The 20,268-nt window shown below is 47.6% G+C and overlaps 2 protein-coding genes and 1 non-coding gene across 3 annotated transcripts in view; all 3 read right to left on the bottom strand.

Annotated features, from left to right (window-relative positions):
* Positions 1-20,268, bottom strand: part of LOC144952733 (tripartite motif-containing protein 14-like) — a 146,089-nt gene that overhangs the window by 123,167 nt on the left and 2,654 nt on the right. The gene's annotated exons all lie outside the window — the stretch shown is intronic.
* Positions 5,890-5,961, bottom strand: TRNAA-UGC (transfer RNA alanine (anticodon UGC)). The gene has a single exon. It is a non-coding gene; the product is annotated as a tRNA-Ala (tRNA).
* Positions 9,347-19,904, bottom strand: LOC144952625 (negative elongation factor A-like). Its single transcript, XM_078883109.1, has 7 exons — positions 19,842-19,904; positions 16,040-16,109; positions 15,671-15,759; positions 14,920-15,031; positions 13,846-14,195; positions 10,911-11,010; positions 9,347-9,766 (listed from the first exon to the last, which is right to left on the bottom strand). The coding sequence occupies exons 1-7, from the start codon at positions 19,902-19,904 to the stop codon at positions 9,582-9,584; spliced, it is 969 nt and encodes a 322-aa protein (XP_078739235.1). The 3' UTR covers positions 9,347-9,581.

A 20,268-nucleotide genomic window follows, 5' to 3' on the forward strand; every position in this document is an offset into this window, starting at 1 on the left:
CTCACATCACCACGCCTCCTCATCCCTGTGATTCACCATCATCACCATCACCCCATCATCACTGCCATCAACACGGCCCCCATCATAATCACCATAGTCATCACCAACCACCACTGTCATCACCATCACCACCATTATCATTATTACCACCATCATGATCATCTTCATCATTATCATTGCTCTATTATCATCACTAACATCACCACCAACCCATCATCATCAGCATCACTATCATCAATATCACCAACATAATCAACATCATTATCCCCATCATCACCACGACCCCGATCACCACCATCACTATCAACACCAATAAACACCATAATCACATCTGTAATGGGTTCAATTTAGGCGCACACACATTTTTTGGGAGGCAACACTCATTTTATTAATGAACACAACGGTTACTCAACACCTACCCTAGCTAACACACACTTGTCTCTTAGCTACTCCAGCGTGACCCAGCCAGGTGGCTGCTAGCAGTCCGCTCACTGTAGGCCTTCTCTTCTTAGCATCTTCGCGAGGCGTCTTCATTCTTCGCAGGAACAGCCTCGAACCTACTGAGGAGGCCGCTTATATGGGGCTCGGCATGCCCGGTCACCACCCCGGCCACGCCTCCCTTCGAGCACCCTCTAGAAGTCCCCCTGCCGTCCACGTGCCCCCCCGAGGGCCCCCTGGACCCCCGGCCCCCACTGGGATCCGGTCACGTGTCCAGCACCGGCCCTGACGTCATTCCCGCCTCCAGCCGGGATGACGTCATGTGTTTGTCGACCCACGTGGTAGTAACGCTCCTGGGACAGTGACGTCATACGTGTGCGTGTGTACCCAGTAATGATACCACAATCATTACACATCCATCACTATCATCATAATCATCACTATCATCACAACCACTATCATCACCATCACTACCATCATCATCACCATAACCTATCATCACCACCACCAACACTGCCGCAATCACCACCACCATCATCATCATTACAACCACCATGATCACCATCATCATCATAGTAATCACAATCATTACTATTATTACCATCATCAAAACCACAAAAAACACCATAATCATCATAATAATCACAATCATCATCATTACCATCATCATGATCATCAATACAACAAAACCCACCATAATCACCATTATCACATCCACCATCTATTATACAATATTATGCACAACACTACTATACACTACTATACACTACACTACTATACACTACACTACTATACTGGGTGGATTTGCTCAGAGCTCTGTTGAGAGCAACCAACCAAGTCCCGAGGCTGCGGCTGCGTTGATCCATTAAAGGGCGCCGTTGTGAGTGTGAGCCAAGGTTAAGGTTGAGGCTTCTTTGAATCCTGGGAGTGCTGCACTACCGTTGGGTCCTGTGGGGAATCCCCGAGTCTGCACGCGACCTCGAGAGTGAATGTTGCGCACCAAGCTGGTGGGTTTCTGCAGCGTTGCCTCGTCACCCGGGAGCGGGTGACGAGGCGATCGTATCGACGCGCTGTGGGGTCGCCGTATTAAGCCGGTGGACTTACGGGGTTATGTAAATGTGCGCTGTTACTGTTGGCGAGACTTTTGAAGAGTTGGTTGCACTTGGTTGTCAATAAATTATTATCCTCCACAGTATGTTCGCGTCCTTGAGCAAAGTGTTTCAATAGTGCATGACGAATCGAGGCATAGTTAATCAATTCCAAATCTTGGTAAGTTTCTCTGTATACCTGATCAAGTTATTGTCCTATTCATCGCCGTTAAAGCAATGTTGAAAATGCCGCGCTGGTGCCCTATAAGAAAATTAAGGGAATTTCACGTCAGAGAAAATGGATCCTAACTCCTTTCTCTCCCACGTACAAAAAAGAGCGACGTCACAATTTGCATGGCTGCAATAGCAATTCGGTGTCACATTTTGTAGCTGCTCACCCAGAGCTTCAAATGCCCTGTCTCTGGTGTTGGCCAATCCGTTTCAAATACAATGCCTATATAATTATCAGAGCATGTTTTCTTTGCATATTCACCACAAGTACTGTGTGTGGTTAATGCAGACATTATTCCTTGCAAAAGTTTCTGTTTGGTGTTTTCACATCTTAACACAACTCCTGTTTTATTGCCAGAAAGGGTAAAACCTATTCTTATACAGTGAGGGAAAAAAAGTATTTGATCCCCTGCTGATTTTGTACGTTTGCCCACTGACAACGAAATGATCAGTCTATAATTTTAATGGTAGGTTTTTTGAAGTGAGAGACAGATTAACTAAAAAAAGTCAAAAATGTTGTAAATTGATTTGCATTTTAATGAGGGAAATAAGTATTTGACCCCCTCTCAATCAGAAAGATTTCTGGCTCTCAGGTGTCTTTAATACAGGTAACGAGCTGAGATTAGGAGCACACTCTTAAAGGGTGTGCTGTGTAATAAACCCCGTTGAGACGTCGGGAATTCAGAATTTTATATTAAGTTTCGTCCACAGCTCTCACAACATCCGTTCCTCTACTTCTAATGCTCCTTCACGCTGTTGGCAGACAGCGTGAGAGGGAGAGAGAGACTGCCGCGGCCTGCCACGTGGCAGGCTCCGGACCACGGCACCAGCGTAGCTTCCCCCTTCGTTCCTCCGCACACTGACCACGTGCTGTCCTTCTCCGCCCCTTTTAATCCCTGGCCCACGTGATACCACACAGCCAATCCTCAGTCACACCCCTGGAACTTTCCCAAAGATACTGTCCAGGTCCAGGGCCACGCCCCTGGCTCGACTCCCCATTGGTTGCGGGCTGAGGCCGGCAGAGCCTATCATTATCATCCAGGTGTAACCTCACATTACACTTGCATTAAAATATATAGAGCAGTTCATATTTTAATGGTATCATGTGGTAATGCTCCATCACATGTTTTAAATCAATTACACAGTAAGTTTCTCTGTATTCCTGATGGAGTTATTGTCCTATTCATCGCCGTTAAAGCAATGTTGAAAATGCCGCGCTGGTGCCCTATAAGAAAATTAAGGGAATTTCACGTCAGAGAAAATGGATCCTAACTCCTTTCTCTCCCACGTAAAAAAAAGAGCGACGTCACAATTTTAATGGCTGCAATAGCAATTCGGGGTCACATTTTGTAGCTGCTCACCCTTTAAACTGGTACAAAACTGACACCTTTAAACAAGGCATCATGTTTGCAATAACCACAACACAAGTAGTCAAAATGCAAACAAAAAGAAACAACTCTGATAATGATAATAATATGCACTGTCCTTGAAGTTGATTGGTCCATCCCCGAGACAGCTTTCCTTAGAGCCTAGTCTCCATTGGCGTTGGACCAGATGACACCAAAAGGCGTGCAACTCAAAAACAGTGCACTATCAGAGTATTGAGAGGTCGGGGTAAGCATTGAGTTGTACGCCTTTTGGTGTCATCTGGTCCAACACCAGTGGAGACTAGGCTCTAAGGAAAGCTGTCTCGGGTGTGGACCAATCAACTTCAAGAACAGTGCATATTATTATCATTATCAGAGTTGTTTCTTTTTGTTTGCATTTTGACTACTTGTGTTGTGGTTATTGCAAACATGATGCCTTGTATAAAGGTGTCAGTTTTGTAACACGTTCCTTCGGAGTGGGCAGGTAGGAACTTGGTTGGGCAGCGCATTCGTGCGATCCGTGTCACGCGGCGCGTCACGTGGTGCTGAGCCCGCCCGAAGCGCTCTATGAAATACAAATCGAGGGCGTGGCTATGCACGACAGACAAATAATCCCTGGTGGGCAGTGTGGAACTGTTGTTCCTACCTGCATTATGTGAACTCTTATCGACTACAACTTTGTAGTGCTGTTCATTGCTGACCCTATGACATGTGACCTCGTTGTGTAAGGGGGCTATAGGGGTCATGGCCTGAGTTGAAGACTCTACTCAGAAATCTCGCAGATCTGTTCCTTTTCCCGGTTGTTAGATAGCGGCACTTGGAAGCAAGCATTACCTGGGCTACTTCCGAGGACCATGAAAGTTCAAGTTCAAGTGCAAGTTAATTTATTAGGTATAGCCCTGTGAGCCAATCGGTTCTTGAATCGGGTGCAACCGCAACAAACAAAAAACAAAAACATGAACAAGAATACATCTTATAGTGACTATGTGCAAACCGAAAATCCAAGAAAAGACAGCTAAATATTGCAGAAAAAACACCGTACACAAACACTGTGTGCAAAAATCCCAGTGGGATGCAAATCAAACAACAACAACCACAAGACAACTTAGATTAAGGCCATCAGTCTAACTCTGTACTACAACAAACAAACATGGCCAAACCAAAAAACTTTTCGAAAATCACCAAAATAAAGCCATAAAAGCAATGAAACAGTGGTCATAGGAACTGTGACCGAATTTTCACAATAAACGACGTAAACAACATGTACTACCAAACTCTGCAGCCATAGCTGGCTGCATGAGAGACTCCACAACAGTAGGAGCATCAGTCGGAGTATCAACATTTTTCAATGCACCTTTAAGATCAGTGCACTAAATCAAAACACAGATAATACGTTGCATACTTTGCATACTTTGCAGCGATCATCCGGAGCGAAACATTGCATTTTATGCCACTGAATTGCAGTGGCAGCTAGGGGTGTACAACTCCTCTAGAGCAGTTTTGAGTGAAGATCTCATAGGTAGTGATTCAAGTTGCAGTTTATTGGCAATAGCATTCCAAACCCTGGGGGCATCAATAGCAAAGGCCCTTCCTCCAGTATTTGTACGGCAATAGGGAATGTGAAGCTGGTAAATGAGCGAAGACGTTAGGTCAAATTTGTTCTTTGAAACAGAAAGTGACATCTCATCCACATTAGGGGTCATCACAAAGAACACACGGCTAGATGAATATGGCCCAGTGGCCTAATGGATAAGTCACCAGCTTCTGGTAGTTGGGGGATTGTGGGTTTTAGACCCATCTGGGTCTTTAGTGTTTTGTTAAAAATTCAACGATCATATTTCTTCTTCAAATCACAATTTGATTTCCCATTCAATTACCTAGGCATAATTTACCTCGACTCTTTTCAAGAAAATTTCCAAAGTATCCTGATATAATTCCACTCGTTGAGTTATCCTTCAGCGATGAAGACTCCAGACTGATTTTCGTCTCACCCACTCCGTTCGACCACCACTCGGCAGGTCACAACACTTTTCTTTCGGCTTCTTCCATGCACTGCTCGAATTTGGAAGTCCATGCGATGATTTCAAGTCTAATAATCTTTGTAATTTCCATAAATATGTTAAATGTTATCGACTACAACTTTGGTTGTAGTGCTGTTCATTGCTGACCGTATGACATGTTGGTCTTCTGGATCTGTGCTCAGCAACCATAACGAATGAAAACAAGCAGGCGTTTTTTGTCCAGGCCACGCATATTCCTTAGAGTAAAATTGGCCACTGACAAAACATCAGCTCGTGGAGATGCCGGGGTGAAACTTCGTCATCAGCTTCTTCCTCTCCCTTGTCACCCCACTCAATCTGCTGTTGGCCCTGGGCCCTGTACACATCGTGTTTGCACAGTCCAAGCAAAATGTATTTCTTTGAAACAAAAAGAAATAACAAGAATACATGTGGATGGATACTATAATGCTTTCCCAATTTATTTATTCTTGGAAATTTTTTATTCGAAAATAAAAAAGTGTATTGGATACTTCTAAGCACTTGTTTTCATCTCCAAATGTTTAAGTAAACAATTTGATCACTGTGTGCATCGGTAGTTATACAAACAGCAAGTTCCGAAAATCAAGACAAATTCATCCGAAGGTATCCTTCATATCGGGTAATATTTACGAGAGTTCACGTGCACCCCGATTACAGGGACATGGACACAGCCAATTAATTTTGGAAATCAACCTTTGTTGGAAACATAAATTAAAGCTTCCAACATGGAGATGCCGGGGATTGAACCCGGGCCCTCACACATGCAAAGCGTGCACTCTCCCACTGAGCTACATCCCCACCACGCTGGCAGCCAGGCAGGTAGCCAACCCCCTTTACTATCGGCCCCTCCCCTTACCCGCCCTCCCTTAGGCCCCTCCCCCCACCCCCATTCCCTTAGGACCCTCCCCTGACCACCCCCCCATATCCTTAGGCCCCTCTCCTGATCCCACCTCCCTTAGGCCCCTCCTTTGACCCCCCCCCCCTTAGAGGCCCCTCTCCTGACTCCCCCCTTCCTTAGGCCCCTCCCCTGACCATCCTCCCTTAGGCACCTCCCCTCTCCGTACCCGGCAGTAGGTCTCCACCAATCAAAGAGCTGTTTGTATTATATATTTATTTATGCACGACAGTCAGACAGACAAAAAATCCCTGGTGGGCAGTGTGGAACATTGTTCCTACCTGAAAAAGAGCTGCATAGCTCAGTGGGCTTGACCAGGTAAAAAAAACAATGCTTATGTAGGACTCTTATTGACGCGACAACTTCTTGTCTTTCTCGTTCCTTTTATTCCGCATATAGTTCACATCTCCGACAGCATCGCTCAATGTTCTTCCGTTCGCTCGCTCCGCCGCTTCGCTCGCTCTCTCTCTCTCCACTCAGGTCCGATACTCTGCTGCTCGCTACGCTGTACTCCTTCCGTCCTTGCTACTCTGTCCGTACTCTCTATATCCACTGCTGCCGTATACTGTATTCTCTTTGTCCACTGCTACCTTATACTAGACGCTCTTATCCACTGCTACCTTATACTATACACTCTTGTCCACTGCTACCTTATACTATACGCTCTTATTCACTGCTACCTTATACTATACTCTCTGTTGCTCCGTCTCTGTCCCAGGCACCGTCTCCAGCTCCGACTCAACACTCACCAAGACTCCTGTATCTCCATACGCTCACTCCTTTATCCCCGAACCAATCAGCGCCAACGAATTACGTCATCCCCCGCTTCGCTACTTGCCCCCAGGCCCCCAGCCTCACGTGATGTCACGTGATGTTGTTTTCGTAGACACTTACTCTCTCGACCAATCACCGGCCTGCGTCCTCAGTTCCCTTAACACCTGTGGCGTCTCTTAATGACCTCCCCCCTTAATTGGCGCAACAACAACTCTATGTCCTCAGTTGCCCCCACTGTACGCTGCACGCTTGCACCGAAACCAAACGCGTGGCGCGTGTCATCTCAGGTTCTACACTTATAATTCATAAGAGGCGACGCCAAGTACTCATTTCTGCTACCTCAGACACGTGCGCAATGGGCTCGGTGTATAAACCCAAAAATTATATCTAGTTGCACTACAGGGGACGCGATCAGAGGAGTTCACAAGTCCTGGGCAACCTTTGCGTATTTAGCACTGCCAATTTAAATTAGCACACGAGAACGGTAACACATTTATACACACCTATTATTAGCATGTTTGGCTATATATGGTGCGAAAGAAGTTCAACATACTGACATTGGATAGCTTTCTGGAGAACATAACCCAATATGAGCCAAGCATGCATTGAGATAACGAAGAGATTGCCCAACAGCTGTGAGATCATTGTAATTTCAGTCCACTGAAGCCGTATGGACATATTTAATTGTCCCCATTTAGCCTTCCACTCATCTCTTTAATATACAGCTTCAGTAAAGTCTGCTGATTCACTGCAGCAATAGGCAGGGCTGCTGTTGCACCACATTCTAGAGGGGCTTCCCTAGTGCAGCAAGTGTCACCTCCTCCCCAACCTAGTCCACAGCGTACAACTGTGCAAAGCCCCTTGAAACCACCTCGTGAAAGCACGACTTATCTAGACCACCATCTCAATATGTTGAACTTCTTTCACACCGTACGTCGCCAACCGTGCTTAAAGGAGAAATGTCTGGCCATTGTCATTTTCACCACCAACTCTAAAGCGTTGACAAATGTGGCTGTCACAACCGGCAGCTGTGCCCACAACAAGGGCCTTCCTAGGGACACAACACGGCACAGGAACACCGACCAAGCACCCACTCACACCGCTTACACAACAGAACCCTGTCTATGCAACTAAACGCCTGCAGGACAACGCCGGCATAAAGGAGATGTAACATGAACTAAGGATTTCACATTCCACTTTATAATATTGTTAACTCGACTCAAAATGAGACGATCTTGACTACACTACAATTGAGGCCACTGCTATTTTATGTACATTTACTGTGAAAAGGAGGGGGGGAACATTGTCTAGTACTGTATCATGATTTGGTTGAAGGTCCTCAACTCAGGAAAGGCTTAGAGTGGTGCTGTGCTGACCTTGCGGTTCAAATGCCCCTGTAGGTACATGCATCATCACAATAATTGTATTAGGTTATTTAGCCATTGTATTTCCCCATGATTAAAGCTTTAGTCCTTGGATGACTTTCTTGTGCTGCCTGTGATCAGTGTCAATTGTCAACTGCCTGGATAAATCCCCTCATGCACACAGCACCAGCCTCTCGTTCTCCATGCGAGATAGCCAATAGGTATCGGCATGCGCAGGTCTCACCCAGGCTGCCTTAGGAATGTACTTAATATGGCATTACACAAATGTTTAATTCCTCATTGAGCTCACTTGTAGTGTTCCAAGCCACTGAATGGTGTTGGTCAGTTAGGACTTGAGAGATGGGACAACCGGTGTTCAGATACCAAGAGCTAAAACGCTAATGTAGATGAAAAAATTAATGTGCCATGTTCGAGATGGCTGGACGGATATGCTAATGCCTACATCACAGCACCAAGCCAGGAGAGCCGAGTTGCTGGGTTTGAATCGCGGGCTCCCACCTGCAATTACGTCGGGCTGTGAGAAGTGAAGTTACCAACGACTGAACATTTTTTCAGGATTTGGTTTGGCGCTTCATTCAGCGTTGTCCGTCTCCGAGCGCTTCTGCTTCAGAGCGACGTTCGATAAACCACGCGCCCATCCGCACAGATGCATCCGTGCGGTCTCGAGTGAAACGAGGCCAGGCGAATGCGTGCATCGTCGCTCGTGAGTGCCCCTCGCTTGGAGAGATTGGTGCCGTCGCCACGGCGAGCGCCGGCAGAGAACCCGCGCCTGAGTGCTCGTGCGCAACGGGGTGACCGTCGGCACAAGGGTGCGTCAAAGAAAAATGCTAAAATGACCTTTAAACCGATGTTTGACGTTGTTTTAAATACCATCGAAACAATCTGAAAAATATCAACCAAGGACACCTCTTTGACAAACACGTGACAGTTTAGCCATGTTAAACAACATGTAACGAAACCACGGCCATACATACGTCAGAAGGTGAACAGTATTACACACGATCACTGTAGAAAAATTCAAACAGAGACCATGTGTATTGTTAAGCTTTGAAGGGATTAACAAATCGAAACAATATTCAGGGAAAATACACAGGGCATTGCCAATGATGTTTACAAAATATGACGGCACTATTAACGTCACCACATTTCTATTTTAGAAAATTAATAAGGCAAAGGCATATTCACTTATTTACCATCTTGCGCGAGTACATTTTCGGTAAGTTAAATGACGTGTGCAGTTGCGACTGCTAGTCCGATCAGAACTAAAGTCCGAGAGCAATCACATATGATACAGGGCAGTGCTGCTACAAGGGCTCACATCTGATCACCAGGAACACAAATCTCCGTGAGCGTGCGTCGCCGTCTCAGGACGTGTTGGTGATGGGCTTGTACTTCTTGAAGCGCGTCCACTGGCCCGTGGCGTAGTTCATCTCAAACACGGTGTCCACCAGCATGGTGGTGCTGCCGGTGCCGTCGGCCTTGGGCCGCACCTCCGTGTGCTCGCTCAGCTTGATCTGGACGATGTCGCCCTGGTCAGGGCACGGGTTCTCTGCGTGCAAAAACACACGGGACGCCACGTGCCGGTGGTCACACACACGCGCGACCCTGTAGCGTGGACGCTAAATGAATGCAATGACGAGGCTTATGACTGTTGCCGCTGCGAGGTAAGCGAGGCTGACTGGCACAAAGCTGCATTGAGAGTTGCTGCACAGAATGCAATCATTGACAATGTGACGTTTTTACTCCGGCTTGCCTGTTAAGTATTCCCCTTAATCGATGAGAACATATTTTATCTTCTTTTTTAATGAATTATCTATTATAACCCAGATTGAGCATTACCATTCATGTGACCGTGATTGCACCAACATTTTTCTGAATTGTGTAACAACAACAAAACACTTAAAATAATGTTTGGCACCATACCCAAGTGACAACTTTGGTTAATTTGCGAATAGACTGGGACACTCAAAGAAAACTCACAAATACGTGGAATAACTACGACTCTACATGTACAATCGGTGAATAAACTGGCTGCTCTACTGCTTTCTGAAGACACCCTTCTCTCTCTCTGTGCAAGTTCTACCAAGTGCCACCACGCTCCACGATCATCCACTCTGGAAACCCAACACAAGCTGCACGTCTACAAATAATAAATCTTGAGACAGGTATGCAGTGGCGTGTGGATTTTGAGAGTGGGAGTGCCTGTAGAATAGTGTTTTTAACCATTACTGCAGCCTTGTACCCCTTTTGTTTTCAATCGTAACAAAATGCATAATGTTAATAAATACATAGGTTTGATGAAACCAAGTAGTTGTACTAACGTGCCTGTGCTTAATTAGTTTCGGTTATTTACCTTTTAAAAAAATCTGCCCATGTCTCGCACCCCCAGAAAAGGACATCTCGCACCCCCAGGGGGTGCGTGCACCCTAGGTTAAAAACTACTGCTCTAGAGTGAGCCGTAGGTCCTAAATAGCTGGGCTGACATTAAATGTGGCCTCCAAAAGGATGGAAGTTGCAATTTAGCGGCTTGTCAGCACGCATTGGTCATTGCGTCAAAAGTTTTGATTATGTTATAATATATTATCACTACAACAGCTTTACCTCCAATAAGCAGTTAGCTACGTCCGGTGCAAAAGAAGTTCAACATCAATTCATTCACACTCAGCGTGAACCCAGGCAGGAGCACCACTCACCTCTAGACCCGGCCATGAATCCCAAGATCAAGGCCTTCTCTGGCCTTGCAACTTTGTTTGCAGTTCTAAACAACTCTATGGCAGCAAACAACAGTTCTCTCTGTAGCATAACATCAACAAAGACAGATAATTAATACAAAACATGTATGCAAAAGTATTGAGCATTTATACGACAGTAAAACAAATATTGATAACCTATCCACACACATTTTTTAGTGATACCCGTATTCAGTCTCTCAGATATAGTGAGAAGCGTTTGGCTCCACAGTCTCACGCCCCTGAAGCTTTGGGACAAGGAGCCGTGTTGGGCTGCCCCAGCACGGCTCCAATCTGCTTTTCGGCGGTGGTGCAAACAAAGCCATGGCTAGAAAAGCTTGCCTACCTGGGGCCAGCGATCAATTTACATTAGTGTGATCACCATGCAGGCTGGTGGCACAAACTCGCGACTACATTTTTGTTTTAAACGTTCGCGTACCAGTGACTGCGGGATTTATTGTGAGAGTAATTGCTGTGTTTTGTGAGCATGATTGGCGTGGAGGCTCTGGGCCGGAATGGTGTGTGGCCCGCGGGTGGGGGGACACAACCCCAATCGTCAGACACGAGAGCCAGTGGACAGCGGCTGCCCATTACACTGCCGGCTAAGATAACTACAAATCAGAAATTAATTACTACCGATTTAGAGGAATGGAATAAATCTACCAATTGCAAATATATATCTAACCTCAACGGCATCAGCAAGCAAGCCCAAACTCATATAAGAGGAGTAATGTGATAGTGTGTTTGATTTATAGCGCCTGATCCTGGTGCTGTCCGTGTTGCCTTGTCCATATTAATATTGTGATGGTTGTCTAAGGGTGTTTCAGAACACACTTATGTTGAGATGGGTCATCTGCGAAGTCACAGCCATAATCATCGATTGTTATTCCTTGCGTAATGGGCGTGGCCACCAGGCCTGAGCATCTGCGTTTTACAACTATAAGTGGCGACTCCGTGTCTTGCGAGTTCACCTCCGGCTAACCTTCTGAGTGTTAAGTCATCGAGGATGGCAGGAACCAGGGGCGGTTTCTTCATTAGGGCGATTGGGCGACGCACCACCAATGTCATTCAACCACAGAGTCACGCTAGCCGTCACTGTGCCTCTGGATATAGTCCAATCAGCGTCATGCTACGTTCTGTGGAGTACCGCCTCTTTTTGGGCGATTTCCCTCCGGCTGAGAATCGCCCCGAGTGGTCCCATAGACTTACATTCAAAGATGTTTTTTTTCGAACGGGGGGCGCTGCAATGTATTCTCTATGGCTTCCGGGAGGGCTCGCACTAAAGTGCTTACGTCATCATACGTAAGCACGTTTCATCCAACAAAATTATTTGTCGCCACCTAGTGGAATCTTTAATAAAATAAACATGAGTGGATTGTATTAATAGTGAGTATAGAAACAAACAAGATGTATTGTAAGAAGTGAAGTTGCCTTTACATGCTTAAGCTGTTAATTTATCCTTTGCATGGGTGGACCTTATCCTTATCAATCATCCAGACATTTGCCCCCCCTGAGAGATTTTTCAGGAGCCGCCACTGGCAGGAACCATAAGGCCTGGCTTTGGGACAAGTACAGGACAAAGCATAATAAATAATTATGGGATGTTGAGGCCAAAATTCCCATTTAAACTGCACTGCATAGTGCACAAGTCGGCTATTTGCTCTCGCAAAGCTCCGAGTGCTCTGCTCGTAAAACAAAGACTGTGTAGCTACTCTGCAGAATGGCATAGCCCACGAGCAGAACTGCCTACAAGTTAACGTTGTTTGATGCAATACGAGAGTTTATACATCTCACTGTCTAAAGTGTGTGTTTCTATGCATGCTTTGAGCCAAACGCTCGCTACTTTAAATGTGTGATTGTTAACGCACAGGCCTCGAGGCCCTCCCCTCACACATGCGTCGAGCTGGTAGTTGTGCACAACTCCGGCCTCCAACCCAATACACGTTAAGCCACTGATTTTGAGCGCACTCAAGAGCAGTTATGCTCATCGAGTTATGATGAACTGCAGCACTGCTCATGGCATGCTTACTAAAGAGTGTGCCTTATAAATGTGCATGCACATTTTATTCGGGATAAGGTGAAGGGTGCATGTTTAACGGAGTGTGACTAAGGCATTTCTGTACGTGAAACTGGGAGTAGCACTGAGAGGCACTGTGAGCTGGAGAGACGCACGACAGCCGTTCATCAGCACAGGTAGGGCCGTAGCAGCCAGCTGCAGCCTTACCGGGTGATTGTGGACCTAATGTGGCTGAGATAGAGACTGGTGACACACTTAGGCATCACTTGCTTGTGCAAATAAGATATATTCGCATTGAGAGATACGAGATCTGGCATTGCGGGTAGGTCTCTGCTATACCTAGATCACCACATGACACCTTTCACCTTTCAGTTAATAATGTCACTTCAGGACATGTAGGAGCCTTGCAGCCTCAACTTCATACAAACTCGGACACCTATATGTTTCCTATATGACGTTTATGTGGCACGTGTTATGTCGATCGAGCGGGTTTTTCTTTTACCTTCTTGTAACAAGTGGTGCTAAATATTATTGAGACAATGCTTGATGTTATTAAAATACCAAGATGTCTTGGATGCTGCAGTGTTTTTTTTTTTATGAGTCCATGTATTGTCCCTCAATTTTCTTAGTCTGTATCCTGCTAGTGAGATCCATGAACTTTGGGGTGAGATTTTTTATTGCGAAAATTATAAATTCTAATATTATTTAATGAAGACCAACCTCTGCAAAACTGGTCAGATATCAATTCAAGACCGTTTTCTTCCAAAGTCGATGAGAACCAATTTATGTGCCACCATTGATTACGAGCGCCGCCCAACACTCGGCAGACCAGGGAAACGCTCCGCCCAGACTTGGGAATGCACCTCCGAGCTGGCCACTCACCGTGAGCGAGAGGTTCTTCTTAGGCTGGCTCTGCTGCGTCTTCTGCTGCTGCTGCTGAGCGACGGTGGTGGTGGCAGTGGAGGTGGTGGTGGCAGTAGGAGGCTGTGGAACGGGCACGGGCAGCTGCTGGCTAGTTGAGGCCTGCGCGAGGTTGGGGGTGGTGGGCTGCGGCGTGGTGGGGCTCGGGGAAGCAGCGGGGGCAGCCGCGGAGGAGGGCAGGCCACTGCTGTAGAGAGGCGCCCGCTGCTTGAACGGGCTCTGCAGCACGGGGACGGTCGGGGAGCTGGGGGGCTCCTCGGGGGTGCGGTTCGACTGCAGGGCATCGCGTATGGCTGCTGCCCCACCTGCGCCTGTAAACCGTGCCATACACGCCGAGCGGTGCTTCAATGCGGACCGTTGCTTCGCCACGATATACAGCCGGGCAGTTTCGCTATTGCTGGTATGAGCGAGCATGCATGTTTACTACCGCTTTCATGTACGATTTAAAAAAAAAAGTCAAAACGTATCAATGTGTCCATTGACAATGATGAAGCAAAATGTCCAGGTTTGTGTGTTCGGGCTAATACCTCTAGCAACGTCTCCACTCCCCCTACTCAACACCCCCCTCTCTATCTCTCCTCCCTGGCTCCTCCCCCTCTCTTACCTCTATAGCCTCCTGTTACAGCAGCCCTTTTGCCCACTTCAGCAATTGTTTCTTTCTGTGGTTGTCCCACCTGATGACAGACACTTTTGTTGCGCCCGAAAAGTCATGATTTAATTTATTTAATTTGATACCTACGTGACTTGACCAAAAGAACCAAAGAGTGTGTGTTCGGGTTGTTTAGTTAAGATGTGAATCCAGTCTGAGATGATGTTTAATGCTGAGGTTCACATTGCATTCTACAAACAAGGATGCATTGAATTCATCTGGGTGGCTATTCACTGCAGCTATTAACAGGGTGGATAGGCCTAACTCGTGTAATTTGCATACCATGTTTTTATTCGATAATATCTCTGATGGAACAGACCAGGGAAATCGCGACAGAAGCACCCTGGCATGCAGCTGTGCGACAGGGTGGGGGTGAGTTTATTTACCAGAGGGGGCGTCTGTGCTGGGGTTGTAGGACGAGGAAGGGATCATGATGGGTGTGGCCGGCAGGTAGCTGGTGGAAGGCATCGAGCTGTCATTGCTCAGTGCTCCCAGTTTCTGAAAGACAGAGGGTCGATAAGAATCACCTTTTGCGCTGCTACATACTAAACAACAGAGTCAGTTCACACACAGGCAGACGTTGCATCACACATTGCACTTACAAAAACAACCCTTTGCTTTTCTTGCCATTTGAATTATTTTTTTATACTCAACATCATAACCCTTCAAGTCAAGTGGCTACATCATGCGAGTTGGGTTGTAGTTGCCAGTAGTATATTTGTGGTTAGCGAGTATGGTGTGAGTGTATATGGTGTGAGTGACTGGGGTGTGAGTGCAGTGTGTGCGAATGAGTGGGGTGTTATTGAGTGAGTGGGGTGTGGGTGGTGTGTGAATGCGGTGTGTATGTGGTGTGAATGGAGTGTGAGTGATTGGGGTGTGAATAAGTTCGGTGTGAGTGAGTGGCGTGAATGCGGTGTGAGTGAGGTGTGAGTACGGTGTGACTGGGGTGTGAGTGCAGTGTGAGTGGGTGAGTGCTGTGTGAGTGAGTGAGTGGGGTGTGAGTGAGTGGCGTTTGTGTGCAGTCGGGTGTGAGTGTGGTGAGTGAGAAAAGTGTGAGTGCGGTGTGATTGGAGTGAGTTGGGAGTTAGTAGGGTGTGAATGAGTGTAGTGTGAATGCGGTGTGAGCAGGGCGAGTACCGGAGTTGACACAAGTCCAGCGGCGTAGTCTGGCGTCACGGGGTTCACGGCCGCCTCATCCTTAGCTACCTTCTCCCCCTGTTCCTCCTCTGCCAGAGCAGAATCACATCGCACAAGCCGGTTCGCACATCGTATTCAGTGTGCCGGGGCCGGACACGCGACGATAAGGGACGGCCGAAGGACAAGCACAAAGCTTGACCACTGCGGAGGTGTTGCGACGAAATCAGTTAATGTTAGGGAGTGAAACGAATTGTCATCATGGGATGGCGAGAGTTTGCGACGGCGTGCGGGAAGCCATCGTCTGGCGGTGGACTGACGTTCCCTAGAGAAGCAGGGGCCACGAGGAGACCCAGCACTGGGTTTACCGACCTGGGGCCTTTTTCCTCCGCTTGGCCTCGCGGCCAGCTCCCACCGCGTTCAGCTCCGAAATGTCCAACTGCTGCACACGGGCACGCACGAAGGCACGAGTACTCACACGGGCACGCACGAGGGTACGAGCACTCAGATAGGAATGTAATTGGGCACAAAAAATATCCCATATATAGCATTTAACAAACTGTTAGGGCAAGTTCTGATAGGAAGGATATAGTGTTGTACTAGCAGTAAGTACCCGGCGTTGCCCGGGCGAAAAAGGCAAACACACACATGAACTTACACACAGACATCGACCCACACACATAGAAACACATTGACTTAGACGCGCACACACACACAAATGGTTAAACCCAGGATGGATCGTTAGCAGGCCAGCCTAAATGTTTCTAACTGGCGAAGATGTTCCAATAGGTGGGTGCACGTTTCGCAAGCGTAGAGAAGGGAGGGAATTACCATGGCCGAGAAGACCTGGAGCTTCATGCGGAGCATGAGACCAGGTAGCTTCCACACAGCGTAACGCAGCCGATGAAAAGATAATGGCGCTCGACTGATTTAGAGTGAGACCTCTGCTGTTAAACCGGAGCCGGTCATGAGCACACTGGCCAGGTATGGGAATCTCAGCAATCTCTCCACAACTGCCGCATCACCAATTGTGAGTTGTGGGGGTGGATTGTTCAATGGTACAAAATACCCAGGCAGGTGCTTAGTTTTGGTGGGGCTGATGGTAAGGCCCCACCTCTTAGTGGCAAGCTCCAGGTTCAGCAGCAGTGAGCAGCAATGACCAGAGCATCGGTATATGTAATGTAGTAACTCGGCGGGAGACGACTTCACGGGTAACACACTCTTTATTTTATCAAACTTGGTTACAGGTGACTAACACCTACTTTGTATCTCGGGTGACAAACACCCACTTAGCTACTTGGCGACTAACGCCCACTGAGCTACTCGGATGACCAACATCCACTTAGTACTCGGGTGACAAACACCCACTTAGCTACTTGGCGACTAACGCCCACTGAGCTACTCGGATGACCAACATCCACTTAGTACTCGGGTGACAAACACCCACTTAGCTACTTGGCGACTAACGCCCACTGAGCTACTCGGATGACCAACATCCTCTTAGCTACTTGGCGACTAACGCCACTGAGCTACTCGGATGACCAACATCCACTTAGTACTCGGGTGACAACCACCCACTTAGCTACTTGGCGACTAACGCCCACTGAGCTACTCGGATGACCAACATCCACTTAGCTACTCGGCGACTAACGCCACTGAGCTACTCGGATGACCAACATCCACTTAGCTACTCGGCGACTAACGCCACTGAGCTACTCGGCTGACCAACATCCACTTAGCTACTCGGCGACTAACGCCACTGAGCTACTCGGATGCACTAGGTCGTCAGCTCCGTCTTCGGGTCTTCAACTGGGTAACTCTCCCCGAGTGCTCTCGCGCGTCCCCCTTTATACCCCACCTGCGGACGTCGCTGCGAGCACCCACTTATTCGACCAATCGCCGGGCGCTGGCTACGATCCTCTTTTCCCACATCTCATCGTGCCTCACCACTCACGCCGCGCCGCCCCGTCATCTGTCACTCCCGGCGCGCGCGTCCACACCACGCCCACAACGCGTGCCCAACCCCGCACCCCGCGCCGCCCCGTGATCCATCACTGTCACAGTCGGCGCACGTCAATACCACCACTACATATACATAACATGGTTGAGCAATAGGGAGGCATCCTTTGACCGCACCTGGGCATCGATCAGCCTCCCATTGTATCTGTACCATATGGTAATTCCTCGGGTACAGCCTATACAGGTTTCACGAGCTACGTGGTCAAAAGATATGTTAAATAATGTGGAGCCAGATGACATCCCTGTCAAACCCCAAGGTGTAGAGGGAATGGCTCTGACTGACGGCCACGTAGTTTGACGTGGAGCCGCTCACCATCATGAAGGTCCTTAAGGATCGTGAGCAAAGTTTGAGGGACTCCGAAAGCATGACGAACAACCCAGAGGCCAGGCCTACTGATGGGATCATAGGCCTTGAGCAGGTCAATAAAGCACATGCATTCACTCACACGCACACATGGACCTACACACACACAAAGAAATTGACTTACACTGACTGACATGGAGCCACGCACACAAAGCGACTAACACAGACGCCCATGGACTGACACACACAGACATTTCGACTCACACACACAAACACATGGACTTACACACGCAAAGATATGGACTCACACACGCATAGACATGCACTTTAGATACACACACATGGATTAACACACACACATCGACTGACACATGTTGTGTATGTACCCCCTTTTTATTTTTTTTAAAAATTATTTGTTTTTTGAATTATTCTGCCAACATATAAAATATCGTTTTTTTTAGACACGGGGCAACGTGAGAACGGACACGCCCCCACACTTCCACAGATGCGCGCATACCTCAAAACAAAGGAAAGAGGGCATGAAAGAAGGGTAATCAAGATCATAAAAACTCCCCGAATTTCACACAGGAGGAACAAGGGAGGGGGGAATGGCAGGCGGGGGGTTGGAATGACACCCTCTCGAAAAAAGCCTTGCAGGGCCGGGCACCACGGAGGAAGAGATGGTTATATTCTTAACAAAGGAAACAACATTGACGATAAAAAACACAGACGGGTTTTGAACCATGTTATATAAACAATTACCAACTTAGCCATGAAGAGTAAGCAAACAGTATCCATCCTTACTCCAATTGGAAAACAGACTACAGTCTACACCAGAGTCGCGATTCATCAATTGTTAATTAAATACGGACATTACTTACCTTAAATAATTTCTACGCGGCCGGGCCGAAACACCAAAGAATAATTATGACTTGAGTCACCCCAAAACAAAATTCCTAGACGGGATACGAAATTAAATAATCACGAAGTCAAATAATAAGTACGGAATTAAAGAAGAAGAGGAATCAAGGGCGGATAAGGCTCTCAAAATAAACCAAACACAACACCCATGGGAAGCGAGCAACACGACCGTCTTTGTCTTTCCGAGAGGATCTCCACACGCAGGCACAAAAGCGAGGAAATGACACCCATAAAGGGGGCAATGGCTCAAAGGAAATTAACACGCTCTCGGAAATAAATAAATAAACGCATGCGCCGGGTGCTTCCACCGTGGAAACAACCGTCTTTGTCTTCCCACAACACGGACAGCAAAAATTGCACACGCAAGGAAATAACATTTCCATGAGAGATCGGGTCACGATGAAACATCGGGAACACGGTTTCGGCATAACTGGGGCATAATGGAAATAAGTCGCATTTCAACTTCCAAACCAAAACAACTTAAGCTGTGTGAGACAAAATATATGATCCCGAGCAAGGGAGGGAATAATTAAGCTCGCTTAACGCGTAGGTTTTCGCGACAAATATTATTCAGTAACAAAAACATGGATTCGAATATTTATTTTATATATATATATAACTCGACGCGAATCATCGGTCTGGCTAATGGATAACTTCGGTGGCGCCGTCACGAGGCCCCCACCCCCCCCCCCTTCCAGAACGAAACACAGCTGTGTCTTCAAAGCTAATAAACACACGGACAAACACGCACGCGAAACACACGGACGGACACGCACACGACACACACACACACGGATGCAGATGGTCCCACCCACAGGAAGGTTTTATGACAGACTTTGAACAACTCGGGAAGCTGAGTGGATTTTCTCAATATAAACCGGAAAAAAATCCATTCAACTCAGATCATCCGGGCCACGGGCCCCACCACACATCGCCACCAGAGATCATCCGGGCCACGGGCCCCACACAGATTGCCAGGGCTCTGAGCCCCATCTCGTCGCCAGGGCTTCGACTCCACCACAGATCGTCAAGAAGTTTTTCGTCATCCAGAATGACGAGGTTCGCGGGTTAGCGACGTGCCGCTACAAGCCGAGGTCTGCACCAACTGAGAAGAATCGCTACCCTGAGTCGCCGAGCTGCGAGTGAAGCCAACAAAGACGCCAACGTCCACCCTGCCACGAACGAAGCATCGCTCCTCGTCAGAGTGACGACCAGCGAACAACCCGCAGGAAAGGCGGAGATCGCCAAGCGAGCGCCACCGAGCGCCACCCAGCGCCAGCAGAGCTGCGCCACCGAGCGCCACCGTGCGCCACCGTGCGCCACCGTGCGCCACCGTGCGCCACTGTGCGCCAACGAG

Source organism: Lampetra fluviatilis, chromosome 69 (assembly GCF_964198595.1).
Source record: "Lampetra fluviatilis chromosome 69, kcLamFluv1.1, whole genome shotgun sequence".
NCBI classification, from domain to species: Eukaryota; Metazoa; Chordata; class Hyperoartia; order Petromyzontiformes; family Petromyzontidae; genus Lampetra; species Lampetra fluviatilis.